General features: G+C 46.1%; 3 protein-coding genes, 1 long non-coding RNA gene and 2 pseudogenes across 7 annotated transcripts; 4 read left to right on the top strand and 2 right to left on the bottom strand.

Moving 5' to 3' along the window:
• The first annotated feature begins 1,535 nt into the window (after window positions 1-1,535).
• On the top strand, window positions 1,536-5,941 carry LOC136491039 (probable metal-nicotianamine transporter YSL12). The gene is made up of 6 exons (XM_066487245.1): window positions 1,536-2,070; window positions 3,601-3,764; window positions 3,857-3,954; window positions 4,057-4,191; window positions 4,345-4,534; window positions 4,623-5,941. Exons 1-6 carry the CDS (start codon window positions 1,593-1,595, stop codon window positions 5,718-5,720), a joined length of 2,163 nt encoding a protein of 720 aa, XP_066343342.1. The 5' UTR covers window positions 1,536-1,592; the 3' UTR covers window positions 5,721-5,941.
• Window positions 5,942-6,042: 101 nt separating this feature from the next.
• On the top strand, window positions 6,043-9,546 carry LOC136491038 (probable metal-nicotianamine transporter YSL11). Its single transcript, XM_066487244.1, has 6 exons — window positions 6,043-6,655; window positions 7,106-7,269; window positions 7,362-7,459; window positions 7,539-7,673; window positions 7,917-8,106; window positions 8,221-9,546. Exons 1-6 carry the CDS (start codon window positions 6,178-6,180, stop codon window positions 9,325-9,327), a joined length of 2,172 nt encoding a protein of 723 aa, XP_066343341.1. The 5' UTR covers window positions 6,043-6,177; the 3' UTR covers window positions 9,328-9,546.
• On the bottom strand, window positions 7,371-15,083 carry LOC136491042 (uncharacterized). 4 transcript variants are annotated; one of them, XR_010767934.1, is made up of 5 exons: window positions 15,012-15,083; window positions 12,627-12,694; window positions 12,416-12,527; window positions 7,554-7,653; window positions 7,371-7,483 (listed from the first exon to the last, which is right to left on the bottom strand). It is a non-coding gene; the product is annotated as an uncharacterized lncRNA (long non-coding RNA). The 4 variants fall into 4 exon arrangements; XR_010767936.1 differs by having other exon boundaries at window positions 12,603-12,694; window positions 15,012-15,050; XR_010767933.1 differs by lacking the exon at window positions 15,012-15,083 and adding an exon at window positions 12,780-12,884 and having other exon boundaries at window positions 12,603-12,694.
• On the top strand, window positions 10,751-14,687 carry LOC136491037 (probable metal-nicotianamine transporter YSL11). Its single transcript, XM_066487243.1, has 6 exons — window positions 10,751-11,335; window positions 12,327-12,487; window positions 12,573-12,670; window positions 12,752-12,886; window positions 13,145-13,334; window positions 13,425-14,687. Exons 1-6 carry the CDS (start codon window positions 10,834-10,836, stop codon window positions 14,526-14,528), a joined length of 2,190 nt encoding a protein of 729 aa, XP_066343340.1. The 5' UTR covers window positions 10,751-10,833; the 3' UTR covers window positions 14,529-14,687.
• An 876-nt stretch (window positions 15,084-15,959) lies between the features above and the next one.
• LOC136491040 (probable metal-nicotianamine transporter YSL14) lies at window positions 15,960-26,815 on the top strand (annotated as a pseudogene).
• On the bottom strand, window positions 23,653-24,983 carry LOC136493823 (uncharacterized; annotated as a pseudogene).
• Window positions 26,816-27,583: the final 768 nt, after the last annotated feature.

The raw sequence follows: 27,583 nt of genomic DNA, 5'->3' as shown, positions 1-27,583 counted from the left end.
TTACAATCGACTGAAACCCTAACAAAATTGATGATAGTTATAGTATCGTAGTACAAGAGAATAATCTGTCTTGTTTCTCTTTCATGTTCATGTATAGCTAGTCTACGAGTAGGAGGACAGGAGGAGTTCTCCTTAGAATAAGAACTCAAAGTAAGGCCATGTTTGGTTCTTTAGGAGCTCATAAAATTTCTGTCACAATGAATGTTTAGATATTGATAAGGAGTATTAAATATAGATTAAATACAAAATCAATTACATAGATGGAGACTAATTTGCGAGACGAATCTATTAAGCCTAATTAGTCCATAATTTGACAATATGATGCTACAGTAAACATGTGTTAATGGTGGATTAATTAGGCTTAATAGATTCGTCTCGTTAATTAGCCTCCATCTTGTAATTAGTTTTATAATTAGCTCATGTTTAGTCCTCCTAATTAGCATCCAAATATTCGATGTGACATGAATTTTAGGAGCGACTAAAGAATCAAACACCCCCTAAGCTAGCTGTGGCTTAACGGCCCCGTTTGCTTAGCTGAAAAAACAAACTAAAATACTATTTCGATTGAATTGTTGTGAGAGAAAAATACTATTCCAACTAAAAAAACTGAATAAGCCGAGCGAACGGGGCCAACATGGCCCCTTGAACACTCCAACATCTAATCAGCAGCGCCAACGGCAGGTCGGCAGCCGTAGCGATCAGACATTCAGACTCCATGGAAATTGACACAAAACATCCAACCAACTGCATCTAGAATGCCATCTCATAGAAATCTTAACCATGATCACTTGAATTTCCAAGTCTCAAACGTCCAACCAGCAGCGCGCAGCGCATTACGATCAAACATTGAGACTCCATAGAAGTCGACATCGAACAACATCGAACAAACCGACGAAAATAATCGAAGTATACCTCTAGAATACCACCCCATCAATCAATCAAGAGAGAAAAAAAAACAATGAACGCTACTCCTATATACAAATATCAATATCCAATCGTTTTCGTAAAAAACAAAACCAAACGCTGGTGGTTAGGGGGTGTTTGGTTCCTACAGGAAAATTTTAGTCCCTGTCCCATCGGATGTTTGGACACATGCATGAAGTATTAAATATAGACGAAAAAAATAACTAATTGCACAGATTGTGGCTAATTTGCGAGACGAATTTTTTAAGCCTAATTAGTCCATGATTTGACAATGTTGTGCTACAGTAAATATGTGCTAATGGCGGATTAATTAGGCTTAATAAATTCATCTCGTAAATTAGTCTTCATCTGTGTAATTAGTTTTATAATTAACTCATATTTAGTTCTTCTAAATAGCATCCGAACATTCGAGGTGACATGGACTAAAATTTAGTCAAGAAACCCAACCAAGCGCCAGCCTGTCTCGCACTCCCGACGCCAGAACGCCCTCTCAGCCCTCCGATTCGAAACGAACGGTCAGATGCGTGGGCCCCTCTCCCGCACGCACGCTCCAAACGTCATCCACGATAAATACTGGCACCACCTCAAAGGCCGCGCACCACACCAGTCAGTCCACACAGCCTGCCTATAGAGGCCAGAACTCTGAACAGTGCGCCGGCCAACCAGAGATGGCGCCGCAAACCACCGCAGCCGGCGGCGGCGGAGGAGAGGAGGCGGTGGAGGAGGCCAGCACTCTCCGGCACCGCCACAACGCTGCCAAGAACGGCGGCGGCGAGGAGGAGGTCGGGGTGGCCTCCTCCCAGTCCCAGCTGCTGACCGGCGAGGGGGAGGGGAACGCGGCGCTGTCGGTGGAGCGCGCGTTCGCGGAGCAGGCGGTGCCGTCGTGGCGGGAGCAGCTTACGGTGCGCGCCTTCGTGGTGAGCTTCTTCCTGGCCGTCATGTTCAGCATCATCGTGATGAAGCTGGGACTCACCACGGGGATCATCCCCTCGCTCAACGTCTCCGCGGGGCTCCTCGGCTTCTTCTTCGTCCGCCTCTGGACCGCCGCCATCGAGAGGGTCGGCCTCCTCAGGCAGCCCTTCACGCGCCAGGAGAACACCGTCATCCAGACCTGCGTCGTCGCCGCCTATGACATCTCCTTCAGCGGTATGCATGCTACCTCTTCTTCTTCTTCTTGCGATGCAGAGCAGCTCAAGTTAATAGTATGTGCAGTGGACTACTGTGCTCGAGATAATTAATATTTATTTTGAACTTTCGAGATAATTAATATTTGGTGGTACACTGATTTTGCGATACTGTACTCGAAATAATTACTATTTTTTTGTCAAGGGTTTGCAGTGGGATTTCTTTGTATATCCTAGTATACGAGTAGAGTAGGGAAGCATGAAGTCACGAACACAGCTACTAACAATTTAGTATCGGAGTCAACTTCGATAGGAAAATCTTGCATTCAGTTACCAAAAAAAATGTTTTTTTAGTATGTTGGTGATCATATAAGGCCTGGTTTAGTTCCAAAAAAAATTTTCACCCCAAACTATCACATCGAATCTTGCGGCACATGCATGGAGTATTAAATATAGACAAAAAAAAACTAATTGCACAGTTTGTTGGAAATCACGAGACGAATGTTTTAAGACTAATTAGTCCATGATTAGCCATAAGTGCTACAGTACTAACATGAGCTACTGATGGATTAGTTAGGCTTAATAAATTCGTCTCGCAGTTTCCAGGCGAGCTATGTAATTAGTTTTTTTTATTAGTATCCGAAAACCCCTTCCGACATCCCCCGAAACATCCGATGTGGCATTCAAAAATTTTTATTTCGCAAACTAAATGCAGCCTAACACTATCAAGATGGTACACGCAAGCCAAGATGCAACTCGAAACACGTCTGAATTCAGACAACCTCGAGCTGAAATAGACGACCATCCATAATGGTTAGACTCTAAGTTTATAAGTTTGACCAGCTTTTTTGGAAATAATATCATCTATGACATACGTTATAAAAATATATCATGGTGTATCTAGATATACTAATTTTTTTGTCCTAAATATTTGCATTCTTTTCTATAAATTGGGCCAAACTATGCTCATAAAACTTAGATACACTTAGAACAATTCTAGAAGTCCGATTTGTTTAGGACAGAGGTAGTACCATACCATGATACCTACTTCTAATGATGTCCCAGGGATGTGACGTTGTCAACTTAGTAGAAGTAAGGCTAACTACAATTGACCGTCGTGTTGCTTTCCTCTTAATTAGCATGTTTCAGGACATATTTAATAGAGTATGTTTTGTAGTTCCACAATTAATTTCCTGTCAAAAAGTGCTGTGCTGTAACTCCTTAAATGAATTTCGCTGCACCACTCCTGAGAGAATTGTGGTTGTTGATAGGGTGTTTGTACTTAGTTGTTCCCTTTTTTTTTTGCTTGGTTATATTGGGTTTTTCTTCTTTCTATTAAGACCATGACAAATCTTTTGTTGTTATAAAAAAAAATCCAAGTAACAAATGCAATCTTGCTTGTTCCAAGGGGGACGCTGATGTTCTCCTTTTCTTCTTTTCTCCCTTTTATATATTTATAAATGGAGGCAGGAGCAGTGTCACTTTCTCCTATCCTCGTCTTTATGTGAAAAGAAATGTGCTAAATTGTGTACTAATCCATTCTGACTGATAGGTGGATTTGGCACATACTTGTTTGGCATGAGCGAAACCATCGCCAAGCAAGCAACAGAGGCTGACAATCCTCAAAATGTCAAAAATCCTCACATCGGATGGATGATAGGGTTTCTCTTCCTTGCCAGTTTTATTGGCTTATTTGCTCTTGTGCCTCTAAGAAAGGTAAACATTTCAACCGCTTCTGTGCCTAATACTCTTGTAGCATCACTATATAGCATATACCAACTAATCATCAACTGAAATCATCGGTACAGGTTATGATTGTTGACTACAAGCTTACATATCCTAGCGGCACAGCAACTGCTTATCTCATCAATGGTTTCCACACGCCAGAGGGTGCCAAGCTTGCAAAGTATATTGTCTTGGTGCTGTTTTCCTTGCTGTTTTTAGTTATTATTATCTGTGGCACTAGGCGTAAAGCAATGTTACTGAATGCATATATTGTATTTTTCAGGAAACAAGTAAAAACTCTTGGAAAATTCTTCTTGTATAGCTTCCTTTGGGGCTTTTTCCAGTGGTTCTACACTGGTGGAGATAATTGTGGATTTCAGAACTTCCCTACATTAGGCCTTCAAGCTTATAAGAACAGGTCAGAGCATTGAACTATCCTGGTTCAGAAAAATAGCATTCACTATTGCTTGGCGCAAATAATTATCTGACGGTAGCTTATAGCATTCTGAATGTACCAGTTTAGGACACTGATGAAACGGCTTCCATACTGAACTTCTAATTTCGTGTTCAGGTTTTACTTCGATTTCTCTCCTACCTATGTTGGAGTTGGGATGATATGCCCGCACATTGTGAACGTGTCTGTTCTACTGGGAGGCATACTTTCCTGGGGAATAATGTGGCCTCTCATTCGCAACAAGAAGGGGAGTTGGTACTCTGCCAGTCTCTTAGAAAGCAGTCTTCATGGACTGCAAGGTTACAGGGTAAAGATCCATACAATCATCCATCTTTAGTTTTAACACCTGTTATAATCATCCAAGCTGCTAATCTGGAAATTCCTGACTAGTGCAGGTTTTTATATCCATTGCTATAATTCTTGGAGATGGCCTGTACAACTTTGTGAAGGTGCTCATTCGCACTACCGCTGCTTTTATATCAATGATGAAGAAAAACAGCACACTTCCGGTTTCAAACAATGGCAGCCCCATCACTGAAGCTGTTTCGTTTGATGACGAACGCCGCACGGGGCTGTTCCTGAAAGATCAGATCCCCAGATCAGTTGCCTATGGAGGGTACGTGGCTGTCGCTGCCATCTCAATCGGCACTCTTCCTCAGGTCTTCCCGCAGCTCAAGTGGTACTACATCCTGGTCGCATACGTATTTGCACCTGTGCTGGCCTTCTGCAACGCCTACGGGACTGGCCTCACCGACTGGTCCCTCGCGTCCACCTACGGCAAGCTCGCCATCTTCATCTTCGGCGCGTGGGCTGGCGCGTCCAACGGCGGCGTCCTCGTGGGGCTGGCCGCCTGCGGCGTGATGATGAGCATCGTGTCGACGGCCGCCGACCTGATGCAGGACTTCAAGACCGGGTACCTGACGCTGGCGTCGCCCAGGTCGATGTTCATCAGCCAGGTGATCGGCACGGCGATGGGCTGCGTCATCGCGCCCTGCGTCTTCTGGCTCTTCTACAAGGCCTTCACCGACATCGGCATCAGCGGCAGCGAGTACCCGGCGCCGTACGCCATCGTGTACCGGAATATGGCCATCCTCGGCGTGGACGGCTTCTCGTCGCTCCCCAAGAACTGCCTCACCCTCTGCTACATCTTCTTCGCGGTGGCCATCGTCGTGAACCTGATCAAGGACCTGGTGCCGAAGAAGGTCGCCAAGTTCATCCCGCTGCCGATGGCCATGGCAATCCCGTTCTACATCGGGTCCTACTTCGCCGTCGACATGTTCGTCGGCACCGTCATCCTCTTCGCGTGGCAGATGATCAACAGGGCCAAAGCCGACGCCTTCGGACCTGCGGTTGCGTCAGGGCTGATCTGTGGCGATGGCATCTGGACCCTGCCGCAGTCCATTCTTGCGCTCGCCAAGGTGAAGCCGCCGATCTGCATGAAGTTCCTGTCCAGGTCGGTGAACGCCCAAGTGGACGGCTTCCTCGGAAATTAAGCTGTGAAAATTACGATCTGTCATGAATCACAAGTGTACATTGTGTTGATGCACCATGCTGTAAAATGTACCGGGACGGGTAAATGTTGTTTCGTCACGATCTGCTTTTGCTGTACATGAGTAAGTACACTAGTCGTATACGCGTCAGCATTATGGTACCAACACTCAACAGCTGTATGTTACCTGGGTTCAAATTTCAATTTCACAACTGTATCTCGTCATATATCGTCGATATCTGCAATGGTAAACCAAAACGTTTTGACTCGAATTACCCTCCTCCAAGCGAAAGAACATCTGGGCCGTGCAATTCCGATCAGAGGGCTGCTACCAGCGCCAGCCCAGTGCCCACCAGAATCCCGGAGCCTGATCGTGACGCAACTGGATTCCACCTGCCTTCCAATAAATACGCCGATTACCGAGCATCAACCGAGCCATCACGAACCATTAGACAACCACCATGGCGACTGGCACCGCCGCCGCCAGCGCTTCCGGCGGCCCTGCCGCCCACGCGGGAGCCGACGCCTTGGAGTCAGGCGCCAGCCTGCTGCGGCGACGCTACGCCGGCGGGCTTGCGGGCGCGGACGCCGAAGCCGACGCCGACGGGGGCGGCAATGCCGAGGAGGTGGTGGTGGCCTCGGTGGAGCAGGCGTTCGCGGACAAGCCCGTGCCGTCGTGGCGGGAGCAGCTGACGGTGCGCGCCTTCGTGGTGGGGTTCATCCTCGCCATCTTGTTCAGCGTCATCGTAATGAAGCTGAATCTCACCACCGGCGTCATCCCCTCGCTCAACGTCTCCGCCAGCCTTCTCGGCTTCTTCCTCGTCCGCCTCTGGACGAAAGCAATCGAGAGCATGGGCTTGCTGAAGCAGCCCTTTACGCGGCAGGAGAACACCGTCATCCAGACCTGCGTCGTCTCCGCCTATGGCCTCGCCTTTAGTGGTAAAACCCCCAAACCCCAGAGTGCTTTCGTCATTACTAATTAGGTTGTTTCTCTGCGTTCTCTTCCTCGTCAATTTTGTTAGATCAACAAGTTTCGGTGCATCACCAGTGGAAAAGCGCGGCTCTTTTTGTTTTCTGTTCTGGGATTGAGTCTACAGATTAGATCTATGCACAATAGTATTCACAACTCGCTTTTATATATAGGAAAAAAATATACTGACTTTTTACGAAACATATTTCAAATATCGATAAACATGGGGATCTGAAGTATACATGGTTGATCTTTCAGAGATTAAAAATTCCGACTTTGGGCAAGACTGTGAATTCTTTTAGCTTTTACATTGCATGATGATTGCTACAGATTTTCTTGTTACCTTTCGCATTGTGAAATATCAAATAAAACAATATAAAATTTTAGCCTTTATTCATCACAAAATTCCAATTGAACAGGTGGGTTTGGCAGTTACCTATTTGGTATGAGTCGAAGCATTGCTGAGCAAGCAACAGAGGCCAATGATGCCCAGAATATCAAGGATCCTCACCTCGGATGGATGATAGGGTTTATGTTCCTCGTCAGTTTTGTTGGACTTTTCGTTCTGGTTCCTCTGAGAAAGGTAGATGCTTCTTTTTACACTGATTCTTGAGGGATAACAGCATGTTAAAACAACCTTTCTATGGTTATGTCAACTGAAGTAAATGCTTTCAGGTTATGATTGTCGATTACAAACTGACCTACCCTAGTGGAACTGCAACCGCTTACCTCATCAACGGATTCCACACACCCCAGGGTGCCGAACGTGCAAAGTAGGCAACATGAACTCTGCTAGCCTGTCATTATTGAAAATCAACATGTGTTTATTGATAATAATGTAATCTATTACAGGAAGCAAGTTCGAACCTTGGGCAAGTACTTCTCACTCAGTTTCCTTTGGGCCTTCTTCCAGTGGTTCTACACAGCTGGGGATGATTGTGGATTCGCCTCCTTCCCATCACTCGGCCTTGAAGCTTACAAAAACAAGTCAGTACCACTACATCCCGGTCTCAGATTCCAACAATGCTAAATTTTGAGAGAGTAGCTCCACACTCTTTTATTATATTACCATGCAGTCATGGACTAATGCATGCAGTCTTTATTTAATCTCTCTAACTTAGGAGTTGTCTGCTGGTTATTGTTATTTTTATGATATTATGATCTCATATATGATTTGTTATAATTCCATTGTCTTTAACTACTTATAAAAAAATATTTGCTGTTTTACAGGTTCTATTTTGATTTCTCAGCTACTTATGTTGGTGTTGGAATGATATGCCCATATATCGTAAATGTGTCTCTTCTTCTTGGAAGCATCATTTCGTGGGGAGTGATGTGGCCACTTATCAGCACAAAGAAAGGAAGTTGGTACCCCGAATCTCTTCCTGATAGCAGTCTACACGGACTTAATGGTTACAAGGTGAATTACAGTTGGTGATTTCATTCAAAAAATAAATAAATTACAATGGGTCATACAAGAATTCAGAATTTTGCGGTTTCACAGCTACTAAGAACTGATGACGTATAATTGCAGGTGTTTATAACCATAGCCGTAATTCTTGGGGATGGCCTGTACAACTTCTTGAGAGTATTCAGTCACACAATAGGAGCATTCATATCAATGTATTGGAAGAAACATGCAAACACACTTCCCGTGTCCGACAATGGGGCCCCTCCTGCCACAACTGAAACTGAGTCATTTGACGACAAGCGTCGCATTGAGCTATTCGTTAAGGATCAGATTCCCAAGTCAGTTGCATTGGGTGGTTATGTCTGTCTGGCAGCTATAACGATCGGCTGTCTCCCTCTCGTCATCCCCCAGATCAAGTGGTACCACATTTTGGTGGCATACATCTTTGCACCTATACTAGCCTTCTGCAATGCCTATGGATGCGGCCTAACAGATTGGTCCCTCGCCAGCACCTATGGCAAGCTTGCAATCTTTGTCATTGGTGCATGGGCCGGGGCTTCACATGGCGGAGTGCTTGTTGGATTAGCTGCATGCGGTGTCATGATGAGCATTGTGGGAACAGCTTCTGATCTGATGCAAGACTTCAAGACTGGGTACCTGACTCTAGCCTCGCCAAGGTCGATGTTCATTAGCCAGGTGATAGGCACTGCCATTGGGTGTGTTACTGCACCATGTGTCTTCTGGTTGTTTTACAAGTCCTTCGATATTGGTGCGAGTGGCGGTGCTTATCCAGCACCTTACGCCATCATGTACCGCAATATGTCAATCCTTGGCGTGGATGGACTGTCCTTGCTTCCAAAGAACTGCCTCACTCTATGCTACATTTTCTTTGCTATTTCCTTCGCCATCAATTTGATCAAGGATCTGGTGCCACAGAAAGTTGCCAAGTTCATCCCCATCCCCATGGCAGCAGCAATTCCTTTCTACCTTGGACCGTACTTCGCTATTGACATGTTCTTGGGCAGTGTGATACTCTACTTTTGGGAATGGAAGAACAAAGCTGAAGCAGACTCGTTCGCACCAGCTGTTGCGTCAGGCTTGATGTGTGGTGATGGGCTCTGGGCACTGCCCCAGGCTGTTCTTTCTCTAGCCAATGTGAACCCTCCTATTTGCATGAAGTTTTTGTTGAGGTCTGTGAATGCCAAAGTGGACACCTTCCTTGGGAACTAGACGGGTGAGAGTTTGATTGGAGTAGAATTCTCTTTCTTTTGTAAGATAAGATGGAAGTGGTTAAATAATTAGTCATGTAAATTTATATTGGTCTAGTTGGGCAGTGGTCATATTTCGTTTTAGTATTCAAGCACAATTGGACATTTTTTTTCCTGATTTGCCTAGTACTGTAATTTTCTGGTTGACATCTATCAAAATAATTTGTTGCGGTCCAGATTATCTAATACTCTCTCCATCCCAAATCATAAGTTATTCTAACTTTTTTTAAGTCAAAGTATCTTAAGTTTTGACCAAATTTTATATAATAAAATAATAACATTTATGATACTAAATAAGTATTATTATATTTTTCATTTTTTATTAATTATATTTTCATAGTATACCTATTTGATGTCATAAATCTTTGTAATTCTCTCTATAATTTTAGTTAAACATGAGATGCTTTGACTCTCAATAAAGTTGAAATGAATGGAGGGGAGTAGAATTTAGGCTTTGTAATAACAAATCAACTTATGTTCTGGGGCCGAGACTTAGGTGGCTCTTGCCCAACTGAATAAGAATGAGCACGGACAGATTGTGGAGGCACAAACCAAAACCCACGTTCACTACCACCGCAAGAGCACACGCTAGCTGCACACGTTCACCACCATCTACTCCTATCCCATCTTTCTGCCGGCCATCTACTCGTATTCCGTTTCACGCCACCATCTACTCCTATCCATCTTTCTGCCGTTGGACACAAGTCCAAACCATATCCGTTGCCTTTCCATCTTTCTGCCACCATCTACTCCTATTCCGTTTCACCACCATCTACTCCTATCCATCTTTCTGCCGTTGGACAATCCATCTTCTGCCGTTGGACAATCCATCTTTATGCGGCAAGAGCAAAAGGCTACTTCATCCATTCCAAAATGAGGTCATTTTAGTTTTATCAATTGTCAATACGTCAAATTTCTCTAACTTTTAACCAAAAGTTTATATAAAAATACATTAACACCTACAATACCAAATAAACACACTATTTGATGTTATAGATGTTGATGTGTATAATCTATAAATTTACTCAAAGCAAAATAAACTTGACTTGGGAAAACGAACTACATTTCTGAACCGAGGGAGCAAGTCGGGATCTATTATGAATTGACTGTACCGCTCTTCTTTTTTTTCGTGCACATCAGCACATGCATGTTGATGTTGCGTGCTGCATCCCATGCTAAGAATTTGAGGAGCAGCACTACTTACTCCCGCACCGTTGAACAGATACCGAGAAGGAAGCATGCTTCGCTTGGTGCATTTGTTGTTGACAAGTGTCATTGGTTACTGTCAGTCCCTAAAATGGCGGTAACAGAACTAACAGTTAGATCCAGATTCTAACTGCCTTCCATTATCTAAAAAGAGAGAGATTCTAAGCCGTATCATCAGTAGCAAACAAGCGGCTCCTCATATCGCTCTCTACTCCCAAAGCATCAAACGAGTCACGCACAGACTGACACCACACCACACCCCATGGCTCCAGCAGGCACCGCCACCGGCAGCGCGTCCGGCGGCTCAGCCGTACACGACGACGCCGAGGCCATGGAACTAGGCCACGACAACCTGATCCGCCGTCGCCACGGCACCGGAGCTGCCGCTGGCGTCGCAGGCGAAGCCGACGACAGGATCGGCAGTGCTGCCGCCGCCGCCGCCAGTAAGGAGTTGGCCCCGCCGTCGGTGGAGCAGGCGTTCGCGGACCAGCCCGTGCCGTCGTGGCGGGAGCAGCTGACGGTGCGCGCCTTCGTGGTCGGGGCCCTCCTCTCCGTCGTGTTCAACGTCATCCTCATGAAGATCGACCTCACCACGGGCATCAACCCGTCGCTCAACGTCTGCGCCAGCCTCCTCAGCTACTTCCTCCTCCGCACCTGGACCAGGGCCATCGGGTGCATGGGCTTGCTCAAGCAGCCATTCACGCGCCAGGAGAACACCATGATCCAGACCTGCGTCGTCTCCGCCTACGGCATCACCTTCACTGGTAAAATAAAGCCCAAACCTGCGAGCCTGCGCTCATTTGCTCGTCATTTTTTTTTTGAGGGAACTTGCTCGTCAGATTTCATTCCTAGATCGAAGAATCACCCGGCTCTAGTTATTTTTGGCTTCCAGATTAAATCTACATTAGATCTGTGCTAGTGCAATGGCATTCACAACCTGTTGTATCTATTGTGTCACCAAATGGCTTTTTTTTTTTGCAACAAGTGGAAATTCAGTCCCTGGTGAACGAGGATCTTCACACATTATTGGTACCATCTATAAATACTTTGGCAAAAAGTAGATTTCAACCATACGATCAATTACAATCAAACTACAGATTGTGTGACATGTCAGTTGTTCCAACACTAATCAGCGGGCCCTCACAGTCCACTGAGGTTCATGACTTCATGTAGCTCTCTCCCCCCCCCGCCCCCCCCCCCCCCCCCCGCCCATCGACCACAAGTCAATCAACACCATTCACTTGCATCAAGATCTGTGATGGATCCTTCAACACTTAGAAAACCCAGTTCACCGCATCCAATTCCCCTGTTGTCAATCCTGTGTCACCTATGCTTGCACCCAAAATGATTGCTGACTCTGTACAACTCAGGTAGGCCACGCTACAGCAACACAATGCATGTTTTTTTTTGTTTTTTTATAAGGACAATGCATGCTTGTTGGTTGCTGGTATTTCCATCATCCAATCCCACAACAAATCGAAGAAAGTCGCTTGAAATATAGATAAACATGGGGGTATTGAAGAAATTAATTCTGACTGGGCTAGGCATTGTTCACTGGATCATGGGCCATGCTTTATTTTGGGATATAATCCTAGAAGAATATTATGGATGCTATTACCGACAGTGTGAATACATTTAGATTTGACATTGCATGACAATTCCTACAATTTATATTTTTTATACTTTCAGCGTGGTAAGACAAGAAACAATATAATCATATCATAGAGTTGCCACTGAATAATTATAATTTAACAGGTGGGTTTAGCAGTTATCTGTATGGTATGAGTGGAACTATTGCTCAGAAGACAGAGGCCAATGATCCTCAGGATATCAAGGATCCCCACCTCGGATGGATGATAGGGTTTATGTTTCTCGTCAGCTTTGTTGGTCTTTTTGCTCTGGTTCCTCTGAGAAAGGTAGATGTTTCACTTTCCCACTGTATTCTTCAGGGATATTCTGCAAAAAGGTTCCATGATTATCAACTGGAGTACACGTTTTCAGGTTATGATTGTGGATTACAAACTGACTTACCCAAGTGGAACTGCTACTGCTTACCTCCTCAATGGATTCCATGCACCGCAGGGTACTGAACGCGCAAAGTAGGCGACATTAACTCTTGTAACCTGACATCATTATTAAAAATCAAGCATTGTTATTGATAAGATCATATTCTATTTCAGGAAACAGGTTAGGACGTTAGGCAAGTACTTCTTCCTTAGTTTCCTTTGGGCATTCTTCCAGTGGTTCTACACAGCTGGGGATCACTGCGGATTTGGCTCTTTCCCAACACTCGGCCTCGAAGCTTATAAAAACAGGTCAGTATGGATGTGTCCTGGACTCTAATTCGGAAAAAAAAAGCTCCAAACTTACTTAGGAGTATTTATTAAGTGATTAGTTGATTACAACGTAGTCATGCATACATGCTCTAATGAGTACAATATTCAGATGCACTAACTACTCTATTTGTCTTAGGAAGTGTCTGCTGGCTATTCTCGATTTTATAATCATGCTCTCCTGTGTGATTAGTTATAGTCCTATTGTTCTTAAGTACCTAAAAATTTATCATTTTGCAGGTTCTTTTTTGATTTCTCACCTACTTATATTGGTGTTGGAATGATCTGCCCCTATATTGTAAATGTGTCTCTTCTTCTTGGAGGCATCATCTCCTGGGGAATAATGTGGCCATTGATCCGCACAAAGAAAGGAAGTTGGTACCCCAAGACTCTTCCAGATAGCAGCCTACATGGACTGCAGGGTTACAGAGTAAGCTATAATTTAGTCCTACTAGCATGCAAACTTTAGCTTTCTGCAACCAATGTATTATTACCCAGAACTGAGAACATAACACTGCAGGTGTTTATAACCATAGCAGTAATTCTTGGGGATGGCCTGTACAACATATTGAAGGTACTTTATCGCATAATAGAAGCCTTCATATCAAGGTACAGGAATAGAAATACAAACACGCTTCCTGTGTCCAACGATGGCACCCCTGCTAATACCACTGAAACTGAGTCGTTCGACGACAAGCGTCGTCTCGAGGTATTCATGAAGGATCAAATTCCCAAGACAGTTGCATTGGGAGGCTATGTCGTTCTGGCAGCTATAACAATTGGTTGTCTCCCTCTCATAATCCCACAGCTCAAATGGTACCATATTTTAGCTGCGTACATCGTTGCACCTGCACTGGCCTTCTGCAATGCCTATGGATGTGGCCTAACAAATTGGTCCTTCGCAAGTGCCTATGGTAAACTTGCAATCTTTAGCTTCGGTGCGTGGGCAGGTGCTTCACATAGTGGTGTGCTTGTCGGACTGGCTGCATGTGGTGTGATGATGAGCATTGTGGGAACAGCTGCTGATCTAATGCAAGACTTCAAGACTGGGTACCTGACACTGGCCTCACCAAGGTCCATGTTCATAAGCCAAGTGATAGGCACTGCCATGGGCTGTGTTATTGCCCCCTGCGTCTTCTGGCTGTTTTACAAGTCATTTGATGTTGGAGCAAGCGATGGCGCTTACCCAGCACCTTACACATATATGTACCGTAACATGGCTATCATGGGCGTTGATGGATTGACCCTTCCAAAGCATTGCTTCACATTATGCTACATCTTCTTTGCGATCTCCTTCAGTGTCAATTTGATCAAGGACCTGGTGCCGAAGAAGGTAGCGAAGTTCATCCCCATCCCCATGGCAGTAGCCATTCCTTTCTATGTTGGAGCCTTCTTCACTATTGATATGTTCTTGGGCTGTATGATACTCTTCATCTGGGAAAGGAAGAATAAAGCTGAAGCAGACTCATTCGGACCAGCAGTTGCATCAGGCTTCATGTGTGGCGACGGGCTCTGGGCACTACCCGAGGCTATTCTTTCTCTTGCAAATGTGAAACCTCCCATTTGCATGAAGTTTTTGTCAAGGTCTGTTAATGCCAAAGTGGACTCTTTCCTTGGGAACTAGTGGGTGCTAGTCTGATAGTAGAATAGAATTTTTCTTTCTTTCATAGTTGAGTGGTTGAATAATTCTGTAAATTTGTGGAGTCTCATTGGGCAGTGGTCATAACTTTTTAGTAATGACTAATGAAGAACAATTAGAGAAGTCGCCTGATTTTCTTAGTGCTGCAATTGTCTGGTTGCTATATCTAGAATTTAATTTTCTTGGTCCAGAATATCTCTAGTGGATCAAGAATGCAAGATTGCAAACTGCTTGGTGTTAGTACTGCACAGTTGACAAATCATGTGATTCTGTGAGGCAAGACTTCTTCTTTGCTATAAGCCAGGTCTGTAGGTCTGGTCGAATCTGATAAGTTCAGACTTCTGAAGGAATAATTGGGCGTTTTGGCCTTTTGGGGCCGAGTCTTAAACAGGAACAGCCATCATATTCACGTATGGAAACGGAGGTGGAAGAGAGACGTTTGCGGCGAGAAGCGGAATGCAAACTTACCAGTCAATCTCGCGCTTCCCCGAAAATCGCATCCCACCAGTTCGCCTTCCGCTTCCATCGGTCATCGCCACTGCTCCGGCGCATCTCTTCTTCGGTACTGCCCTTGGAGGGCACCAAATCCTCGAGCGTCCATGACGGTGTAGAGGACAAAAAGGCCTGGATTCAAGAGGTGGAGCAGGATCGTCGGGAGACCCTTCCGAGGTTCCTCATCCGCGCCGGTGCTGGTCGCCCGCTGCGGTGCCGATGCGGCGGCCGCCTGGCCGGAGCGAGCGAGTGTGATGGGCTGCATTTTCACCTGGGCCAGTACAAATGGCAGAAACGGAGGCCCAAACGATGGTGTGGAGCCCTTGTGGACGGCCTGTGGTGTGGGTTTGCATCTGTGTCACTGTGTGCTTCGCCCGACAGGCACGAGGCTGGGCTTTGTTTGGTCCGATTGGCAGTTGAGCCTTGCACGGACTAAGTCTGCAGCAAATGAACTGAGGGGTTAGGAGACGAGCTCGCTGTAATCCTCGCCCTGTCGTCTCGGTTCCTCAGCTTCGTGTTGCTTGTTCCGACATCAACAAGTGCCGCAGCATTTGTCTTCACGTCAGTCATGGTTTAGCATTTCACGATACATGGCTCGCCGAAACCATTGGATGCCTGCGGCCGGCTAACAAAGCTTCAGGCTTCAGCTGCCCAGATTCCTGAAATTACGCACGAAAGGCGTCAGCGACAGCAGCCGACAGCGATGCGCTAAATAGGGCAAGAACGCAGTACATTTTTCTTGCTATAACCAGGCTTCCAAGGCTCCAGATTTGTTTGGGACAGGCTTACGTGGAGTATATAATGTTGGTGAGTGGTTTGAATGTGTGATGACTGCCTAGTGTGTATTGCAGGAGACTGCCTAATCTGAACTTCTGAAGGTCAGTCCATCGGTTCCGTTCGCAGCTGAGCGGAAATCGTCAGACCATGGCGTCCGCCCACGAGCAGGTGAAAGGTGACGCCGCCGCTGGTGCAGTCACCAGCGTCGCGGACGTGAGCGAGCTCAGGCAGAGGAGCAAAGCCCACAACAAGCCTGGCACGGATGCGGAGGACAACGAGGCGGGGAGGAGCGCGGCGGGGAGCTGCGAGGTCACGGACTCCATCGAGCGGGTGTTCGAGTCAGAGCCGGTGCCGCCGTAGCGGGAGCAAGTGACGCTCCGGGCCCTGGTGACGAGCCTCCTCCTGGCCTTCCTATTCAGCGTCATCGTTATGAAGCTCAGCCTCACCACGGGCATCATCCCCTCGCTCAACGTCTCCGCCGGCCTGCTCGGCTTCTTCCTCCTCCGAGTCTGGACGGCGGGCGTCAAGGACCCGAAGCGGCCGTTCACCCGCCAGGAGAACACCGTCGTCCAGAACTGCGTCGTCGCCGCCTACGGCATCGCCTTCAGCGGTACGACCGATGCGCCGCCAGCTGATCTGCTCCCTGTTCAAAGCTCACCTTGAAATCTGACTTTGACACGTCCGCCGCCACTGCTGGGGTCAGGTGGCTTTGGGAGCTACCTGTTCCGCATGAGCGAGACGATCGCCAGTCAGGCAGCAAGCTAGCATCCATGCAAGCACACGGTGGCACGGATGCGCCGAGTGCGGCAGCACGGCAGCGCGCGCTCCACATCGCCTCCACCAGCGCAGGCTGCCACCGCCGGATATTGTTTGTTTTTGAAATTTGTGAAGAATTTGTGAATTATTTGACATTTATTTCTCTGATATTTACAATCCATAAAAATAATTTGTAAATTTGGCATATGTTTATCTGAGATCTGTAATTATCATCAAATTACATCGCTGCATCCAATGATTTACATTGAAGAAATCATTGTAAATATACTAATAAGGCGGTGTAAATATAGTTATAAGACAAGGTAAGTGTATGGGCAAAATCTAGTTATTGGGATGGGCTAAAACAACCGGTTGTTGGGTTTTATCACTGAAGACTGAAAGTCTGAAACTGACAAAGGCACTGGGCTTCGCTTTTCAGGTTATGATCATAGATTACAAGCTCACGTATCCGAGCGGCACCGCGACTGCTCACCTCATCAACGGTTTTCACACCCCGGATGGCTCTGAACGCGCCAAGTAAACACTACTACGTATTAGTGCAGAGATGTATGCTTGTGCACCGATCGATTGCAATCATCACCAGCTAACATCCGTGATCATATATTGCAGGAGCCAAGTGCGAACGCTGATCAAGTGCTCCCTTGCCAGCTTCCTCTGGGGCATCTTCCAGTGGTTCTACACGGCCGGGGACGACTGCGGATTCGGACATTTCCCTGCACTAGGCCTGGTTGCCTATCAGAACAGGTATCTGAACCCGTCCCTGTTTTTCCCCCTTCTTTTCTTCTTTCTGAAACCAGCAACCAGCCCCTGTCTGCAGTTCCTAACTTACCTATAATGCTTCAGCTGCCTGCTACGTGAAAACTATTCACTGTCTTTGCTGTTGCGGTGTTGCCAGGTTCTACTTCGATTTCTCGACGACTTACATCGGCGCAGGAATGATCTGCCCGCACATTGTGAACGTCTCTGTCCTTCTTGGAGGAATCCTGTCGTGGGGAGTTCTGTGGCCTCTGATAGCCCAGAAAAGAGGGAGCTGGTTTGATGCAGAACTTGCAGACACCTCACTTGAAGGAATGCAAGGCTATCGGGTACTTTGCCATCTTCTGTCGAACGTTTCCTGATTCCTGTTCCAGACCTTGTTAAAAACGTCGGTTCAGGGTGAGGCTTCAATCTGATTTCAGCCAAGCAATCTGAATTGTGTTGCAGGTGTTCATCGCCATCGCCATCATTCTCGGAGACGGCCTATACAAGTTCGCCACGGTGCTCATTCGCACCGTCGCCTCGATAGCGGCGTCAACCGAGAAGAAGAAATTCTTCGGTGCGCTCCCCGTGAACAGTGACGACAGCAACGGCGCCAATCTCGCGACGGCGACGCCACCCTCGTTCGACGACGCTCGCAGGACGGACTTCTTCACCAAGGACCAGATCCCAATGCCGGTCGCGATCGGCGGGTACGTCGCCATCGCGGCCATCTCCGTCACCACCGTGCCTCGCCTCATCTTCCCGCAGCTGGAGTGGTACCACGTCCTGGCGGTGTACCTGATGGCGCCCGTGCTGGCCTTCTGCAACGCCTACGGGATGGGCCTCACGGACTGGTCGCTCGCGTCCACGTACGACAAGCTCGCCATCTTCACCTTCGGCGCGTGGGCGGGCAAGTCCCACAGCGGCGGCCTGGTGGGGCTCGCCACCTGCGGCATCATGATGAACATCGTGTCCATCGCCGCGGACCTGATGCAGGACTTCAAGACCGGGTACATGACGCTGGCCTCGCCTGTCGACGAGCACAACATATAAGGCAGAAAAAACAACATATAAGGCGGGAGAATCTCCACCTATCATGTTAGTCTTTTGGGTTGGGAAGGCCCAAGCCCTTATATGTTGTAGCTCCGGTGGACCTGGAACCTATGGAAGCGCAGGCTTGTAACGAGTCGGGCTGGCGGCAAGCCAGCTCCAAGATCGTGAACTCGGTGGTCACCACCGATTCCAACACCACCGCCACACGCTCCACCCCATCACGCTGCACTTCCTCTGTCTAAGGACGTCGACGTCAAGAAGGCGGCGCCATGGAGGAGAGCTTCACGGGCTGCATCCGGATCGAGGACATGGAGCCGTCCATGATCGAGAAGCTTCTGCACTTCGTGTACATGGACTCCTTGCCGGAGAGGAGCTTCAAAGTGCCGACTGACCGGTCGGCCTGCCACGGGGTGACTTAGAAGGCCTATCGGCTACTCAGAAGACGACAGGTACCCATCGGCCGTTTAGACTGTCGACTACGTGCCCCTTGGCACAAAACCAAATTAATCCGAGTACCTGCCGCCTCCGCGCGTGCGTGCGCGCAGCTGTGCCACGCCGAATGCCGACCGAGTGCCGTGCTCTGCTGTGCAGTGTGACGACAACATGACATCATGCTTACGTCATATACCACATTTTCCCTTCAAAAATAAAATCAGAAATACAATAAAAATACAAGAAATCTGAGCCATTGAACGTTGATGGTGCAGTAGGATAGCCAGCTCAAGGCCTATATATAGGGATGAAAACGGTACGGATATTTTCCGACCGTATTCGAAACCGAATCCGTTTAGAGGGATTGAGATCTGTCTGTATCCGAGTCTGGATATTCAACATCCGATACCGTATCCGTATCCGAATACTCAAATCGCATATTTATGATGTCGATATCCAATCGTATCCTATCCGACATAGTTGACACTATCCGTATTCGAATCCGAATCCGGACAGAAATTTGAAAACAACTGTAATATCGGTGATATACGTCCGTATCCGATCCGTTTTCATGCCTACCTATATCTTTGTTACTTTGTATATAATTTTAGCTGTATTTTATATTCCTTGAAAGTAAAATCTTCTATTTTTATTGTATTTTATATTCCATGCAAATAAACTCATCCATATTGTGTTGCTCATACAACTGTGCAACGATGAAATAACGAAACGCTTGCCCAAAAAATGATCGTATCAAGATGCTCGTACATGTCCGTACACCCATCTCTATGAACACATGCACACACGTCCTACTACCCTTTTGAGCACCTCTAAAGACGATTAGATTTTCTGATCTCGCCATTTAAAACTAAGAGATTTAAAGTATACCAACTTAATAAAAGTTCAATGAATCTCTACACCTAGACATATCGTAAGGTCATCATATACCCAGTAATGCCAAGTTTTGAGTCCTACTTACGCGTCCGCATCCAATATGAATCAACCTATAGTCGAAGCTCGCATGTTCGCGTCCTACCCGGTTCTACTACGAAGATCGGATCAACATATCCACGTCTGATACGAAGTTCTTAGAACTCACACATCCATGTCCGATTACTGAGGTTCAATACAAACAAAAACGTGATCCCGGTGCAACGCATAGGCATATATCATGTTATAAAAAATGGCTTCTTAATTTACCACTGCAAATTTGTATCTACGAAAAAAAGTCAAAGCAACTTATAATTTGGAAACAGAGGTAGTTGGGCAATTGTGTGGGTCACCTTACTAATTTCTAATATACTTTTAATAAAACTGGAATAGTTTAAAATTCTATTTTAATTTTCACCGCAAATACATAGAATTTAGGCCCTGTTCGCTTTGCTGAAAAGCCATGGCTGAAAGTACTGTTTGCTGGTTTGTTGTGAGAAAAAAAAACAATGTTTGTTCACTGAAATAGTATGGCTCTAAGACAAGCGCCCTAGTCCCCGCAATCATCGTGTGAATTAGAATTAGAATTCCCAGGAGTGTACGTAGGGGGCTACGAAATGTTGAAAGTCCATCCCGCACCTTGGTACTTGGGTTATGTAGCTAACTTGGTCCAGTATGGGCGTGATTGGTTGCTTCAAGGTAGGGTATCCGAGATGGAGGACTGGTCCTGGGTGGTGTGATGCAGGGTGAAACCATTCATCTAGGTGTGTTTGGTTGCAATTTTGGGATTGGTACTGGATGACAGTCAGTTTGTTTGGTTGCCAGCTTACACCAATTTAAGGAATGAGCTGGTACTGCTAGTTGTGTTTGGTTTGGCGCATTGCATAAGGTGTGAGCACCCATGTATCACTTTGGTGAGGTTACCACCATTTTTATCAGAACAAGCATGGGAACATAAACATTGCCTCAGATCAATTTGTATCATCATCAACTATGACCTTGGAGTATAAGAGATGTTACAAAATAATTTGACAGCAATGGTAAGAGGCAGTGGTTAACATATTGGCCTCAGATAACAGTTCTTCATCGATTGACCTTGAGCTTGGAGCATAAGAAACACATAAGGCAACACACAACAATGGTAACAAACAAACATGAAAACCAAATAGAATAAGACCAGAGTTCCAGTGCCTCACAAGCTCAAGGTCATCAGGTATTTGTAATCCAGTACACATGGCGGTTTAGTTATCATCATAGGCAAATCATGAACAACAAAAGTCACAGTTCCTCACAAGGTATTTTAGGGCTTGATTGGTTGCCCGAAGCACTGCAAGGAGGCATTTTAGGGCATACACCCCAGGCTCCTTTCCCCGATAGACAACATACCAAGCCATGGCATTTTGAGCATCACAGACAGTTGTAGCAACGAGCAAGAACGAACCACAAGAGCACCAGCAATAGAAAACACTGCACCACAACCACAACAAATAACACCGGTTTGTTGCTGAGCACCTTTGGTGGAGGATTGACAAAAAACTTTATCATCTTCACAACCCATGAACTCTAAGTATGATGCTTCTGCCTCTTATTTGTTAGGGAAGCTCTTGTAGCTGTTGTTTTTAAAACCAGTTACCTGGGCATTGCATCTAGCCTAGGTTGAATATACCCTAGGTACTCTTCCACGGTACACAATATACCAAGCCATTTGCCCCTTAAAAACACATAAAAGCAAGTATAAGATGTTGACAAAATGAAGGGTAGTTCAATCGATTTGCCTCAGATTTAATTGCTTTTTCATTTGACCTTGAACTTGGAGCTTAAGAAACATAGACAGCAGCAAACCTCAAACAGATTGTAGAAAACCAAGATCATAACAGGAATGAAACCATGAGAGGCATCCAGCCCAGCCATCAGATCATCAAAATTGTCCAGCTATTGCTTGGGCATGGATGTCTCACATGGTTTAATTACAACCATGAGAAGCATAAGCAGAAGATAGAAGAAACAATGCTCCAGTACCTCACAAGTCCAAGGTCAACAATGTGCATAATCCATTACTCAAACTGGCACTGTTATATTCATAGGCAAAAAAAGGATCTCATAATTGTATCAGCCTCAGTCAAAAACTGCAATCATCCCAGGTGGCAAATAAGAACACAAATTGCTAAGGCAAGTTCATGACTCCCATGGAACCGTGGGACACGTCCATCCCAGCCATCCGGTAGGCATGCCTACAACAGTTGCTTGGGAATGGATGTATCCCGTGGTTTGATGAAAGACATGAGAAAACACAAGCAGACAATAAAGCAACAACATGAATAATACTCATAGCCACCTCAGATTGCTATAGTTTGCATCATCGGCCAAATAGGAACTCCTACAAGAACAATAACAGCATCTGAAATGTATTAGGTGAACTGATAATCAAAGGTATTTTAGGGCTCAGATCAACTAAGTGACAATCCATCACCCTTTGTTAATGTCTACACCACACAGATCAACAAAGCCTCACATCCATCACCATGGCTCCTATGCTATTCCAGACTAGGTGCAGCCTTGGTTAGGCGGCAAATGGTTCTTTGTAGCATCAGTTGAGGTAAGTGCTACACATCAAAATACTTTCTACAGCATAAGACAGTTAGCATGGCTATATGCAAAAGTGGAGAGGCCAGCTAGTATGCATCTAAGCAAAGTAGGTTGTGCTCAAGTAGGTCCTAAGCCACATGATCCTATGAGCCTCTATCATCTGAACAAAGCAAAGTCCCTCAGTCTTGTTCTTCAGCAGGTAAACTAGGGCAAACATGAGTGCCTCCTATGAGTACCTAGGGCAGTCCATAACACAACCATAAAGATTCTGATGCACCTCATTATGCTGTGTAGTCTTGAGGGCATCTCCTATAGACTCCACAGCCTTGATCATTCCATTCATGAGGTCTATTTCCTCTGGGGCAAGCTTCCTTCTCTTGCCACCCCTTTCCTCCTGGCCCTTGGCATCAGAACCCTTAGAGCCTTCCATACTAGAAGGAGTTCCCTTTCCAGACTCAGCCTCTGTGCCTCCTAAGTCAGTGTTGTCCTCAACGGTATCAATATCACCTTGGCCAATGTCGGTTGGAGTACCTAGAGGCTCATTTGAGCCCATTGCATACCTGCCTGTTGCCTGGTTACCACTAAAGATGGCCTCCATCTGAACATAGTTCTCTATTGGTGTGTTCAAGAACTTAGCATCAGCAGGATAATCCTAGTTAGTGAAATAGATGTAACTATTAGACATAGGGGAGCAAAACAAAAGAGAAGGGATAGCTAAGGTGTTATCCAAACAGTTTCTAACCTTGGTGTGGCCTAGCAGGTGTTCATCATCAAGTACTATCATATGGTGGTCCTCATTCCATAGAGCACCACTCAAATCCTTGAGCCTAACAACCTTAACCCACCTTTGCCTTCTCTTTCTCAGGTGATTGTAAATTTGCTGAGTGTCACATTGACCCCCAACAAACTCAGAGACCATGAGTGCAACCTGCCTAACATGTACCTCCTTGAATCCTTTCTCAGTTTTGACCCCCTGCCCCACCAAATCATGGAACCTCCTAAGCATGAACCCAGACTGGACAGGACTCCAGTGCATAGGGCCATTGGGCTGAGGGGTTGCTTGGTTGCCATCAGCAGCAACAACTACCCCACCCTATTCCACCACATTGTCCTCACCACCAATGTTAACAACCTGGTCAGGCACATTGTCTATTTCCTATCCACAACTAGTACGTAAGGAAAATAAATTGCATGGTATGAAATACAAGTTGAACAGATCAAATAGGTAGAAAAGGAATAGGTACTACATCATTGCAAAGTGCCATAGGTCTCAGTAAAAATACAAGTTTCTCCAATGCTACTAAACAGTACACACACCATGCCACTACACCCTAGAATTCCCCCTGTTTTGCCACGTCTGTGTAGCCCATGTCTCCCTCTGTTGTGCCCAGGTACCATTATCAGGGACATGATCTGGTTGTGAGGCATTATCATTGATGTTAGGTGTCCATGTGGATTCAGCAGGCACATGCTCATCCTGCCCATGCCTGAGGATCCAATTGTAAAGAATACAACAGGCTAGAACAAGCTTAACTTGGGTCTTGTATGGGTGGAAAGGTTTGTTGTCCAATATCCTGAATCTATTCTTTAGAGCCCCAAAAGCCCTCTCAATTGTTACTCTAAGAGACGAATGCCTTAGATTAAAAAGCTTGCTTTGATTTTGAGGTCGGTTTGAACCAAACTCCCTCAAATGGTACCTTGTGGCATAAAATGGTGGCAAGAAACCAGGCCTCACTACATAGCCAACATCGACAAGATAGAATTTTCCTAAAAATTAGCAGATAGGAACATGTTTTAGTAGTTTCATTTAGGATTAAGCAAAGTGTCAAAGTTTTTTTTTGTTTGGATGATACCTGGTGGCACTCTAAGGCCATCATCTCTTTCAAGAGCATCAGACAAGATAAGAGCACCATGTGCAGATCCCTCCCAACTAGCAAGCACATACATGAATCTGAGGTCAAAGTCTACGGCTGCCAACACATTTTATGTGATGGTGTGCTTCCTGCCTCTAAAGGCAGCTTGCATCTTCATAGGCACTCTAGCTAATACATGAGTACCATCAATTGCTCCTATGCAGTCCTAATTGAAAAAACATAAGTGCAAGTAAACATTGACACTAAACTGATAATGCATGAGACCTATGCATGTTATGGATACCAACCTTGAAATAGGGGTACCACCTTCTGCTCCCAAGGATCCTAGGATGGACATTGGTAGCAGGAGGGACAATCAATTCATTCCTCAGCTCTCCTACCGCATATAACACCTTCTGGAAGAACCTACTAATTGTCTCTACGGATCTCCTGGAGGTAAGGTCAACCACCTTAAACCTCTCATTGTGACCAACAACATGCAAGAACATGGCTACTTGTTCTTCAATAGATGCATGTATGCTGTCAGTGACAAGCTCTCTACTACGGAAAAGGTCACAAAGTTGGAAAAAGGGGCCCTCCTCATTCTAAGAAGGTTGACACAGTGCACATCATCAGATTCATAAATGTATCTAAGGTTGTTCATCCTCTGTATGTCCCTCTCAGCCAAGGGACCATAGGTGACTGAGCGTGAATCTTCAACTCTCCTAAACCACATGAAAAACCAAGCCGCCACTGCAATAACCATAGCAGCGGTAGCCCTTCGCCTAGCTTCAAACGTCATGTCTACCACAATAGGATGGAGGGCAACATTAGAAAGCGAGCATGCAACATGGGTATGTACTGCTTAGCAAGCAAAAAATCAGACAAAATGAACAATGAAAGATGCGGCTGCCACACCAAAGGGTGCTTCTCCAGCGTATACTATTAACCAATCAACATCATTGACCTCTAGGCACTTTGCTCAGTGTGTACAACAAAATAGGAATCAACATGTACAAGATCTACACAAAACATGAGGTATAAACAAAAAACGAAGCATCATGTATAGATCTGAGCTAGGAACAGGTAAATCAGGTATAGCATCGTACAGATCTGAGGATGTCAAACCAAGAACCCTGATTTCTTGGCATTTCAAGCAAAATCCACCAACAAATCAACAAAAAACGACAGTGAAGAAGAGGAGGGAAAGAGCGCAGATGGCATATATACCGTCCAAGCGTCGAAGGACCGAGAGAAATCCGCCGGCGAGGGTCGCCTCGGTAGGGCTACCGAGGTCGAGGGGGAGCAAGACGGGAGTTCGCACCGGAGCAATGGCAGAAGGAGAGGCAAAGAGTGAGGGTGGTAACCCTAGCCAAGACCCACACGCGTGCTTTATGGCCCGGACGGCCTCATCTCCCGCGCTCGGCGCGAAGGTTCCCGCCAAGCACCGAGCGAGCCTGCACCGAGAGGGAAGTGGAGATCGAGAAGACGGCGGCGTCCGGGATGGAGGAGCGAATCTGCATGGGAGGAAGCAGGGGAAACATGCGAGTAGGGTAACCAAACACAGCCGAATGCACCAAAGGATGCAGAATGGGCCAAATGACAGTCCGGTTCGGGCAACCAATCACGCCCTATGTGTCGCCCCACGCTGCCCGATCATCTCCATCGGCCCATGTGCAGAACCCGGCTCGCTCTTGGCCTTCAAGGCTTATCTAGTACTATTGGACTACTATGTGCAATACCTGCTGAAGCAAGCGGTTGCTGTAATTTTAATTTTTTTTCCCGTGTGTTTTAGATACTTTAGATACTAGTACTTTTAGATACTTTATATTTTATTTTGACACATCGTGGGGGAGCACAACATATAAAGCGGAAAAACAACATATAAGGCGAGAGAACACCCACTTATTAGGCTAGTCTTTTGGATTGGGAAGGCCCAAGGCCTTATATGTTGTAGCTTCGGTGGACCTGGGACCTGTGCGAGCGCAGGCCCGTAACAAGCCGGGCCGGCTGCAAGCCAGCTCCAAGATCGTGAACTCGGTGGTCACCACCGGTTCCAACAATTGGTATCGAGAGCCCAAGGTCAGAAAAGCTAAACCCAATAAAAAATCTCGAGCGTCACATATGGCGGGAGCACCCCGATGTGAGACTAAGAGAAAGATTGTTGTGGTTTAGCCCCACATCATATAACGATGCTGGGGCGCCCTACGCGCTCATCTACCGCAACATGGCGATCCTTGGCGTCGACGGCTTCTCTGAGCTCCCCGGGAACTGCCTCACGCTCTGCTGCGTCTTCGTCGTCGGCGCCATCACCGTCAACGTGGCCAAGGACATGGCTCCGGAGAAGGTGGCCAAGTTCATACCGCTCCCATGGCGATGGCGATCCCGTTTTATATTGGCCCGTACTTCGCCATCGACATGTTCCTGGGGAGCGTACGTGATACTCTTCGCTTGGGAATGGGTGGACAAGGATCAGGCAAACGCGTTCGCCTATGCCGTCGAGTCCGGCTCGATCTGCGGCGACGGAGTATGGTCTGCCGCAGGCGATACTGTCTCTTTTTAACGTGAAGCCGCCGATATGCATCGAGGCATTTAAATGACAAAGTGGATGATTTCATTGGAACTTTGTCCTAGAGAACTGAGGAAAGAACAAGCTTGAGTAATTATGACGGTGAACTACTTCTAGCAGTTGAAAGGAAACTGAATGCATGATGTGTGATTTTGTTTTGGGGCAACAAGAAATGTTTTACACTTAAACTCTAAAAAACAAGAAACGCTTTATACAAACAGTCAAACAGTAGTTGTCTTCACACACATTTATTCTCTCTGATGATATGCTTATACTGTATGGCCATGTATCTGAGTTCTCAACGTGACCAGTCCCTGGGCATGCAGTACATGTACCATTCAGATAAGATTGCCAATCCTCTCTCTTCTTCTCTCCAAAAAGAAAAAGATAGCCTATCTATATCTATATATATATACCTAATAATAAAGAGGCAAAATTTCTACCATAATTTTTTTCATCCAACTCCGATCTCTATTCGAATTCTGATTTTTTTCCGGTAATCCTCTTCTGCCATGTTTTTTTTCTGCCTCTCTCTTCCCGTATCCGTATATGTTTCTTCCTTCCCATACGGTTTGGAAGTGTATCCGTATATGTTTCTTCCTTCCCATACGGTTTGGAAGTCCCAGCGAGTACCCACCTTCCCATACGGCTTCCGTGTTCTGTCCACATTTTCTTTTTTATCGGAATGTGTTCTGTCCACGTTTTTTTTTTCATCGGAAATCTAAGCACCCACACAAGTCCGAGCGAGCACCACACACTGACACACATGTGAAAAAGCTAAAAATAGAGGCGATGTAATGTCGAGTCCAAACGACTCAGATCCGCTCTACACG

Source organism: Miscanthus floridulus, chromosome 11, assembly GCF_019320115.1.
Source record: "Miscanthus floridulus cultivar M001 chromosome 11, ASM1932011v1, whole genome shotgun sequence".
In the NCBI taxonomy this organism is placed as follows: domain Eukaryota; kingdom Viridiplantae; phylum Streptophyta; class Magnoliopsida; order Poales; family Poaceae; genus Miscanthus; species Miscanthus floridulus.
The sequence above is the reverse complement of the archived record's forward strand: the minus strand, read 5'-3'. Positions and strand labels throughout refer to the sequence as shown.